This window comes from Limanda limanda, chromosome 18 (genome assembly GCF_963576545.1).
Source record: "Limanda limanda chromosome 18, fLimLim1.1, whole genome shotgun sequence".
NCBI lineage: Eukaryota > Metazoa > Chordata > Actinopteri > Pleuronectiformes > Pleuronectidae > Limanda > Limanda limanda.
Window position 1 is genome coordinate 12,004,992 of NC_083653.1, and position 11,022 is coordinate 12,016,013.

The 11,022-nt window shown below is 43.1% G+C and overlaps 1 protein-coding gene across 1 annotated transcript; it reads right to left on the bottom strand.

The window, feature by feature from the left end:
* Nucleotides 1-271: 271 nt before the first annotated feature.
* Nucleotides 272-11,022, bottom strand: LOC133024601 (cAMP-specific 3',5'-cyclic phosphodiesterase 7B-like). Its single transcript, XM_061091751.1, has 12 exons — nucleotides 10,692-11,022; nucleotides 6,301-6,390; nucleotides 4,877-5,040; nucleotides 4,709-4,772; nucleotides 4,456-4,551; nucleotides 4,191-4,291; nucleotides 3,653-3,784; nucleotides 3,400-3,491; nucleotides 2,518-2,662; nucleotides 2,222-2,318; nucleotides 1,587-1,667; nucleotides 272-1,446 (listed from the first exon to the last, which is right to left on the bottom strand). Exons 1-12 carry the CDS (start codon nucleotides 11,020-11,022, stop codon nucleotides 1,241-1,243), a joined length of 1,599 nt encoding a protein of 532 aa, XP_060947734.1. The 3' UTR covers nucleotides 272-1,240.

Here is an 11,022-nt window from a genome sequence, read left to right on the forward strand (position 1 = left end):
TGTAAAAAGACGGCGGTATAGAAAAGCCTTAGAGAGGTAACAGAGCAGTGGGTGAGTGTATCAGAATAGTACGTTGGCACCTTGGTACTGAGTGTGCGACCCAGTCGGACCCAAATACTGGCTGAGAGATCAGACGAGAAACAAATAGTGTTTCATTCTGCTGGTATGGCTGAAGAAAAAACAGGCAATCACAACTTAACCGTGTATGAAAAGCTTTGCCTGGATTTCAAAAAACAGTATTTTCACAGAGAGACCAAGAGTTAAGGCTCGTAAAAGTGAGGTTATTGGATAAATAAGTGCACCCATCGAGTTGTTAGAAAGGTAGGAGAGAGTTTTGTTTCACGGTATCCATACCTAGTAAAAAGGTTCATACATGGCTGAATATTTTGGCATGTGAAGAGCTGTGGTCGTAAATCACAGTAGGTACAGATGGCTCTCACTTGGATAAGAGAGCAAAAAAGGCTCTCGCCTGTGTTGTCTACAATTGTGAGTCAGCCGGAGGCTGACGACATCCTGGTGACGATTGGTAATCAGAGTTACAGCGGCTCGGCTGAAGCCACTTTGTGTCAGTGAGGATAAAACAGAATACAACTTTACGATACCTTGACATACCAAGTCAGTGCTCAGAGTTAAAACGCACTTCAGTCAAACGTGGAGCATCTAACCGAAGTGCGAGCTGTACAAAAAGAGAGAAGTGAAATGAGTTGAATATGTGTCATCTAAAAGATTAAGAAGCACATTATAGTCGATATATCCATATATTTCACGGCACGTGTTATAGAGCAGTCCAGCTGTCTTGTTAGAATCATATACACTTTTGGCTTTTCTTTATTGTTCTGGCAGCAATGTGCAAATTTGTCTCTGCTGATCCCTCTTCTGACGTCGGCCGTTACCTTTCACTTCTATAACCACGTCTCGGTAAATGTGAAGCAGATTTCACACGGTTTCAGAGCATGACGTAAATTTGTCAAATTGGCATCTATTTACCAAAATAATCCGTCCTTTTTTCCTCAATCGTGGATTCGTCCCAGTCTTTTTTCCCCTGCAGTGCTATAATCTTCTGCACCAGCAGAGGGAGCCATATCTCACTAATCCAGGCCAGACTCCCATCCTGTGCTCCCACTGTGAACACCCAGGAGTGGGAGGAAATACGCTGGAGGACAAACAAGGAGGTTTGCCAAACACTCCTCTGCTCCACTGACAAAGGAAGATGAAAACACCCCGAGAAACAGGAAGAAGATTAAGGGATGTTCTCTCCACCTCCTCCTTCGGGCTCGTCGTCAGAAGGGTGCGTCTGTGTGTCTGATGTTGTCTGTGCGTGTCGCAGGCGGCTCCAGCTGGCTTTGTTCTTGTGCAGGTGACCCATCATGGTCTGGCTGAGCAGGCTGGGATCAGTGAAACGCTGCCACTCCTCAAACAGAGGCTCAACGATGTAGGAGATAAAACCTAGGACACAGCAAAGGCAGGCAGGGTGAGACCTATATGCTGAATTTGAGCTCACCTGCAGCCACCTCTCTGTGAGTCCTTAACATCAGGGACATGTATTCACATAATGACCTCGGTGTACATGTGTCTTTTGTTCTCACCTGTCTGTATGGCTGCGACAGAGTCCACCTGCTGGTTACACAGAGGACTGATTTCCAGGTCAAACTTTCTCTCCAGGTCACCTGTTAATAAATACAATAAATTATGATTTACAAGGAAAATGTGTAGAGAAAAGACAATGAAGGTACAATTGAACTGATCAGCACCAAAGGGCCCATACACAATGTTAGCAACAACCAGGTGAAAATAGTGAACGTAAAGTTGTCCCTCTGTATAATAGTATTAAATGGACTAGACATATAATTTTTCTAAAAGAAGAACAAATAACTGCACCCTGTCTGTTTACATTTCTATGTGACTTTTTGCTACGGCACACATCTTGTTGCTTTGATTGGTTGTAGAACTGTCCTGTGACTATTGATAACAACCATTCAAAATTGAAAAAGTACTCAGAGGTTCCATATACACAGATGTATGAATTGGTCTAGTGATGCCATGCATGGTGATTTACGGTTGAGATAGAAATGCCAAGGATCCCAATATTGGCTTTATACTTTCTAAAACAAATGTATTCAGTTTCTCATTTGTAGCTTCAAGTGTCTTAAAAGGTATCACAATTAATAGTTTTCAAATGATTTTTTGTAAATCTAGAATTGGAAGAAGACGCTTTACTCACCCTGTCTGTAGAACTCCTCACACACCCTCTCACTCCACTGTTTGCTAAGCTCCCAAACCCGACACGGGTTACAGATGTCTGCACACTTCAGAGCAATCTGAGGGCAGAGAGATTCACAAGTACTATAATAATAAGAAATTGTTTGGTAAGTGGTTGGATAAACTCTGTAGAATATTTAGTGGTAGCATATTTTCTAAATTGTAAATACAAAAAAAAAGACAGCTGAATATGTGATTCACTTTCAGATTCCTCCTGCAGTGAACACGGGCGCATTGTGAGGTGGGTGTGCAGTATACCTGCAGCATAAAATGCCTGTGTGACTCCAGCTGAAGGTCCAGGTCCTGGTTGTCCAGATGTTCTCTGAAGGTCGACAGGAACTCATTCTGCCGGCTGATGTCTGTCGCCAGAATGAGAGAGCCCAGCTGCTGCTCCATGTCCAGCCTGCAGAGCAGAAGGGGTCACGTTGAGACCTCTGCAAAAGTTCAACTCTAATTGTACAACAGCAACATTTTTGAAAATATCCAGGTAAGTGAAGTATATTTGTATTTTTCATGTCCTGGTGTAAACTCTACACTTTCTGCTGCTTTCTGCAGGGATATGGTAAATGAAGAGCTCCTGTGTCGGTGTCTGTAACTGACCTTGACCTCTGACATTCCTACAGAGATAATACATTATTGGATGTATCATTTATAAGTTTGCATATATATGTTTTTGATATATTTGCAGTACAGGATCGCAACGTATGTGTCATAATAGTCATCTTCTCTTAAGATTTAAATAGAAACTGACTTCTTAATGCAACTAGTGGAGTCGCCCTCTGCTGGTCATTTGTGGGAATTAAGGTTTCAAGCACTTCTACATTGGATTCACTTTCTGGAACCCAAGTCTATGTCCAGTTTTATGTCCAGTTTATAGTTTGCATGGAGTGAAAAGCAGCTGTAAAAAAATCCCAATCTATTTGCATCTTGTCACAATTCTTTAATCCAGGAGTGAGATATTAAAATGTTGTAAAAGATTTGTGTGTGTGTGTGTGTGTGTGTGTGTGTGTGTGTGTGTGTGTGTGTGTGTGTGTGTGTGTGTGTGTGTGTGTGTGTGTGTGTGTGTGTGTGTGTGTGTGTGTGTATGTGTGTGTGTGTGTGTGTGTGTGTGTGTGTGTGTGTGTGGGTATGTGTTATTACGACATGTCAGCAGGCAGGTGAGACAGCAGTCCGGACTCTCGCAGCATGCCCACCGTGGACCTCCAGTGGTGACTCTCCAGCACAGACGTGTTCTGTTAACAACGACTACGATTAAAAAAGGGTTTTCAAACAGACTCAGTTGAAGCTCTGAGAATTTGATTGGCTTGCAACCGCACTTATTACTTGAACGTGATTTGATTGGCTGATGCTTAATTAAACACTTGGATGCACAGCACCCCCCTGTGGTGTGTACCTGGTAGAGAGATGCCAGGTGGTGTCTGGTCTTGATGAGGAAGGGCTGGTTGACTCCGGGATGGTCGACATCGTGGGCGGCTGCTGCCACCAGACCCAGGAACACGTCCTGGAGGCTCAGCTGCTCTGCCAACTGCAACACAGACACGCGCCCTCATTTCAAATGAAACATGATAATCTGCTAATCTAAGAGTCTGGAGAGCATATTCTTAATGTCAGAGAACAGTGTAGAGTATGGAGATTATGTTTTTATGTTTTCCTTGTTTTGGATGCGGCTCAAGCTCAACACACAGGATTTTCAATCTTACACTAAGAATAAAGTTTTTCATCCTAAAAACTATTTTCTGGATTCCTGGGCCTAAACAAGTGCTCCTTACATCCAGACTGTGGATGCATGTTGCTGGGTTAAAGTGAGCAGAAATTACCATCAAAGAAAGGAGCTAATAGAATATGTCGGAAGAAAAAGCTCTGGCCTGGGGAATAAGTGACAGGGTGACAAAGGGTGTGTGTGCGTGTGTAAATACAGTAGTGTTCATTACCCTGGGCTCCTTCAGGTAGCAGTACATGGCTTGAGTGACGTCAGCAGCATGAACAGCGTTATGATAGGGATTCTGAGAGTGGTAGTCTTCCTGCACCATACCTGGCAAAATAGAAGATGAGGTCAAACCAAAGATGGCTTATAAAGAGGGATGACAGGACAGTTTCTCTAAAAGTGAAGGTAAACATCACTTCAAAATCGCAAGATGGCGAAAACCGTGTACGAGATATTTTAGCTCCATCATGGCCACGTTTCTCGCAGCTTACCCAGAAACCTGTGCAGCTTGACCATGTCCAGCTGGAAGTGATGAACGAGACCGTAGACATTGAAGAGATGGCACATCAGAGTCACCAGGCTGTTTCCTACAACACACACACACACACACACACACACACACACACACACACACACACACACACACACACACACACACACACACACACACACACAGATATTAAAACACAGAAGTAACAACATGGTTTAGAAAATGTCCTAAAGTCAGTAGGATGGTCATTTTACCATTCGTTAGACGATCGAAGAGGAAAATGTCAAAGGTCCATGTGCCAACCTTTGACAACATGTGCTGTAACAAAACAAAGACAGTTGTTAGAGCTGATGTGTGATTCCCATGTGGTGCGTCTGAGCTGGGGATACCTCTGTGTGCATGTGAGCGTGCGTCCGTCTTACCTCAGCCTGTCCCAGGTAGTCGTCATCCAGCAGGTGTAGGGACCCTGGGGTGGGGGGCACCAACCCCCTGAGCAGCCGGGAGGCGTGGCAGTATCTCTGGAAGCTCAGCTGACGCGTGACTTTCCTCCTGGTGCCGGACTCCACCTCCCCTCGCTGGAGACTGGCTGGAATTACACAGACGCGGTTTGTTTTGAGCAGATCTCACACAGCACCGGATCAACGTTGGACACACGTGGGTGAGTGGTGCAGTGGTGACAGATACACGTCGGATTATTGCATTTATAGTTTTTCTTAAAGTGTGTGTGACTCTCTGTCAGGTAAGTAAACAACTGTGTGACCCACTTATGAAAAACACTCACTACAAGTATCCTACTTTTAATACACTGATTCTGTTTATGAGCTTTATTCAGATACAAACTCATCACAGTCAACCCTCAGTAATAATTAACACAAAGGGTTCTGCTTTAAGATAATCAAATGCTGAATGACAACAGCTGGATAAATGTGTCATTAATAAATATTGTAAGTATATCTGTTGTAGAAATAAAGACTGTATCTTATTATCTAAGCTTGATGCTTTTATTTTGACAATCATAACACTGAATATCTTTTCGAGTCTCTTTAAACTTGTGTTTATGTGAAAAAGCATTTGAGCTGGTGCGATTCATATCCTTCTGTTTGTGTGGCCTCATTAACTACGCGTTTGCCCATGTTCTCTGAAAATCCTCCACATTTACAATCTGAGTGTTTGAAGTTGCATTTTCCACACGTGCGTCACGTCCTGTCTGACTAAGAGACGAATGGAGAGTGAACAAAGAACGAAATGAATATTCATTTATTATAAATAATAACAAGGAGAAGAAAAATAAGGGGAAGATAAAGAAGAAAATAAAAAAGGAACAGAATAAGATAAATTACAAAAAAGTATAATAATAAGATAAGGAGAAGAAGATAAATAAGAGGAAAAGTAATAAGGGGATTGAGGAAATAAATATAAAGAAAATAAGAAGCATAAGAGGATAAATAAAGATAAGAAGAAGATGAACAATATAAATTACAACAGGGGAAAAAACACTTTATTGACAAGAAAAATAAGGAGATAAATGATAATGAGAAGAAGATGAAAAATCTTTATTTCTGCAACACTTTTTAAAATCCAAGTTACAAGGTGTTTCACTCAGTCTGTACTTACATGCAGGTATCACATTTACATGAGCACATATTATAGTGTTATTGGCTTTGTCCCTGTATAAGCAGATACAAATATACATTTCTATAAACACTTTTTAAAGTTTGAGAAAATTTGGAAATATTAGAAAATTAAGCAGTTTACTTTAACCACGTATAATGTGAGTGTACCGCACTGATATGGTCAACTAATGTTCGCCGAGTGTCTTTTTATTTGGGTGTGGGGGGGCGCTTACTTTTCAGGCAGCGGAATTCGATCAGAGGGTAGGAGCCTCGTCTCTCAGCCAGCAACACACCAGCATGACCAGTGCTCAGTCTGCCATCAGCTAAAGAGAGGAAAGAGACAAAGAGGAAAGAAATATCAATATTTGATGTTTTTCTTGTTTTTGTTTTGCCCATTTTTTGGCAGAGATGCCAGCGTGATCCATTAATCAAACAATCAAGGGGGGGGTGAGTTTAGAGGAGGTGAGTGAAGGCACTGACCAGAGCGGAGGAAAAGGAGGGGGTAAAAGTGCAAAGGAAGGGGGTGATGGCTGCGGCCTGCGGGGTGACCCGAGGACAACAGAGCAGAGTGTTCCCTGATTTTCAGCATCATCACACTCATAAATCTAGACTGAGGGTCGTCTTCTAAATCAGCTGCTGCGAAACAAGAGGATCTTTGACTTCTCGGAATCACCGGGAGATCACGCATCTGGTGCGAGTTTGACCAGGGAGAATCGATTTCATGCCACGCTGCAGCTGTTGTGCTGCGTGTCTGGACATTTGATTATTTATCGAATCGCTGCTGGGATGTTCTGCGTATGTTCTGTTCCTGCGGTGATTATTTTTGTTTTTCGCTGTGGTGTCACACAGCAGCGTGATCGTTGGATTTTCTTCATGTCAAACAAAGATTATCTGTGTGCCCTCACAGAAAAGTAGTTTTCTTCTACAAAACAAGGCTTTTTCTGTTTAAAGAGTTTGATTGTAAAACATGAATCCACAATTTAAACCGCTGACAAATGTTTTCTACGAATAGAATAGGAAATGTGTGTCACTCGTACACACGCTCGTGAGGCCAATGTACTGTAGTCCTGACATGCTGACAACGCATTTTCTCCTAAAAGGATATTAAGTATTTTTGTCTAGTATACGAATTCTTTCCACGGGAAACGTCTCGAGTCCCTGAGGTGACCTTGTGGGTTCTAATTCTCGCGGTGTGAGCAGCAATCAGATGGAAAGGGGGAGCACAACAGAAACAACAGATCCTTGAGCCTCTGTTTAAAATGCACACTCCACACACCGTGAGGCCAGCCAGCAACGAGACAAAACAAAAACTACACTGTAAAGAAAAGCACACACAGTCAGAAGCGTTTTCTTATTCTATTTGGAGTTGAGCAGTGAGGATAACTTTCTGGACTAAAAATACTAACTTTGTGAGAGACGTTTATGCACTCAGTCAAATTACAGTCAAAAAATATTATTCTACAGCTTTTTCTTGACTACAGATACATTTACAAACACATGTATACAGCAATAAGATGTGTGGATTTTCATATTTTTACATGGAACCCAATGAAATTTAATAATTAAGACCTTTGAGCAGTTGAATAACCCTGTAAATCTATAATTTCCCAATATTTTAATGAACAGATTACAATTTTCATTTTATATATTAAATAAGATGTTTTTACTGTATTTTAAACTTGATTTAGAAAAATTGAACTTGTCACTTTAAGTAACTTTTGTTTTTAAAGTGTAGAGCCAAGTCAGAGCAAACAGCATTACATTTTACGCTTGAATAAACTAAAAACTATGGGAATACTAAATAATTTACAGATCAGATGTGAGGAACTGGAGCATATTATGTCCCAGAGGTTGCCACATCACATCAGGACTGCCGGGAACAGGCCCGGCTAAACTACCTGTTAATGGGGCTGGAGTCACGGCTGTAACTCCACCAGGGGTTTCCAGACCTTGCTGTACAAGTGTGGGTTTTACAGGCAAGTGCCGTGGTTCTGGTAAGTGCATGTGTCCCTGTTCTGTGTGGGGACAAGGAGGCTATACATAAAACATACAGTGGAGAAGTGGCATCATTCCCTATTTATGCATTTCATAGTCTAACAAACAAATATAAACCGTTCGGGGCGAGTGACTCAGGCTGTGGGAGCGAGAGAGCACAAGACCCCTGCCGGCCTAGTTCCAGCAAATAAAAGGAGGAAAAAACCTTGTTACTTTTGCTTTTTTTTTTTTTTTTATCCCGTGAGCTGGCGAGGAAGGAGAGGAGGAAATACATCATCTGGAAAAAAAACACTGCAGTAACACACACATCGCCCTCATCTCTCTATCTCCCTCTCCACCCTCTGGCTCACTTCCCTCACTCCAGCTATCTCTCCATATTTCTCTTTTATGTGTCACTCCATCCCTCATTCCTCCCGAACTGGATCCCGTCTCTACATCCTCCGCTCTCTCTCTCTCTCTCTACATTACGATCCCCCTTCATCCTTTGTTCCTTCCTGTTCAACAACAACAATCCCTCTCCCCATCTTTTCGTCTTCCCCTCCTCTCCCTCTCTTCTCCTCCTCTTTCCCTTCCTCTTCTTTTAACTCTCGGTGCGGTAAATAGGTCATTGTCTCCACGCTGAGCAGAACTGGGTCATTTAGGATGAAGACATGAATCAGTTAAAGGGTGTTTAAAGAAGCGGGGATGCACACACACCACTCCGTGTACTCGCACTCACACACAGACACACACCCACACAGACACTTGCAAATGAGCCATAATCCCTGATTCCAAATGCGTAAACACGATCGCACACTTGGCACACAGCCCCCCCACCACCACCACCACCACACACACACACACACACACACACACACACACACACACACACACAAACACACACACACACAACTTCACTGAATCTTTGGGTGTTTACGGCACAAATCGGGCTTTCGGGCTGTTTTCCTTCTCAGAAAGAGACGGTCAGACACGCCGCTGCCATATGTAGCGCCAACACTTCAATACAAACACGTTTTAAACTCACAGAGGCAGAGGGTGTTTTCTGCTGCCTGCAGCTGCTGCTTTATCTGGATATATGAAAAAATACAGTGCATCGAGCTGCCAGGAACCTCCAGACACAGTTAACTCACTCTCCGTGTGTTTGCATTAAAATCCGCTGTTATCCAAGTGACGGACGGTCAGATGTTTAAAAACATTGGCCTCCATGTGTGTTGGTCTGGTCTTCAATACTTTGTTCACAGACTTTCTAAAAGTGTTTTGGATCAGTTAAGGTGAAATATATAATAAGGTATAGAATAAACTAAAATATGGTTTCATTAGGGAACTGTTCGGCCTTGGGGAAGGTATTAGCTCTACACGCTACTGACTATCCTTCTAGTTTGCTTGATCAAATTACCAGAAAATAGTAAAAAAATAGTTTGGCTTGTTAGCTTCAAAAATTGTTTGAATAAATTATTTAATCAAATGAAATTGCCGACCTTAAAGAGCTCCCTACTCCATTGCTTTGTTATGATCGATAAACCCCCCTTTTGTATAAAAAAATATAGGATAATAATTTAGATCTTTTCAGTCTTTGTAACACGTCAGAATGAGTCACTATCACCGCAGACAAAGTGTCTCTCTGATCTTAAGGGTGAAATCAAATATCGAGCAGACAGACTGTCACCTTCTGTGAAGAGTCGTCAAAGGAATGAGATCATCACGATTCAAGGGGAAGGTCACAGGCAGTGACATCAGCATACGATGTCCATTTTCCACCTGATGACTCAGTACATGCACAAAGGTAATTCCCGACAGAATGAATCATCTCTTCAATGGCACAGCAAAGAATTTCCCTGTACCTTGTTTCTGTTTTTTAGGGGGGGGGGGGGGGATCAGCTGGTTACGTGTTTATGAAACTCAAATACTCAAATCACTAAATGAGATGATCAAAAAACGGTTGATAGTCAGTCCTTGTGTCATTTTGATATTAACAGTGATAATGATATGAGACAGTATTTTTCAACAAAGCATCTCTAGCCCACAGACGGACAGGGGGTCGACTGATGGCGTCACGTCAGTGTCAAGAGTGCAGCTGCGGCTCAGCAGATGGTTACACAGCTTTATTTTAACGGACACACTCTGGCTTTACGGCCCAAATCCTCCCTCATCTCACCATCTACCCTGACCCAGCCGTCTGATCTCCTCAGGGCTGCGTCGTCTCGACCGCCATCGCTTAAAACCAACACCTGCACGTGCGACCGGAGGTGCACTGGTCAAAGATAATCTGTCACAAACACACAGATTTGTCAATTCTGACTCCTGAAAAAAAGTCACATATCCAAAGGCAAAAGCAAAGATCACAACAATGCAAGGTCAGACACACTTTTCCTAATCTTTCAAGAGACAACTGAACAACAAATTCGGCACAAAATGTTCCCAAAAACACAGCGTAAAACTGCGCACGCATACACACACACACACACACACACACACTCTCTGCTTCCTGCCATAAATGTGTTTTCATGCAGAAAACAAAGCTGTTAAGTCAAAGTGAAATAAACAACAAACACGACACATTAAATTAAATTACTCTCATAAGGTTTACTGTACATGTTTGTGTACTCGACATGAATTATGGGTCAGTTACCTTCCAGATTTGCGCTCCTGTCTTCTACATCCTGCTTCAACTCCTCGGTCTCCTCCTCCTTATCTGCCTCCACCCAAGAGCTGGCCTGGCTTCTCTCGGACCCCCGGGGGCCTCCCCTGCGTGCCCTCCAGGCCGCCCTGAGCTGCCGTATGAGAGCGGGCAGCTCCAGGGCCAGCGACAGGCCTCCGCAGGTGACCGGGGGTGTCCTGAGAGGACCCCACACTGGCGAGCCGGGGTCTTCGTCCGGACAGACCCCGACATCGACCCCAACGCCATGACCAGAGTCTCGCATCCTGAGATCTGGGCCCCAGAGCCCCTCTAACACTGGCAT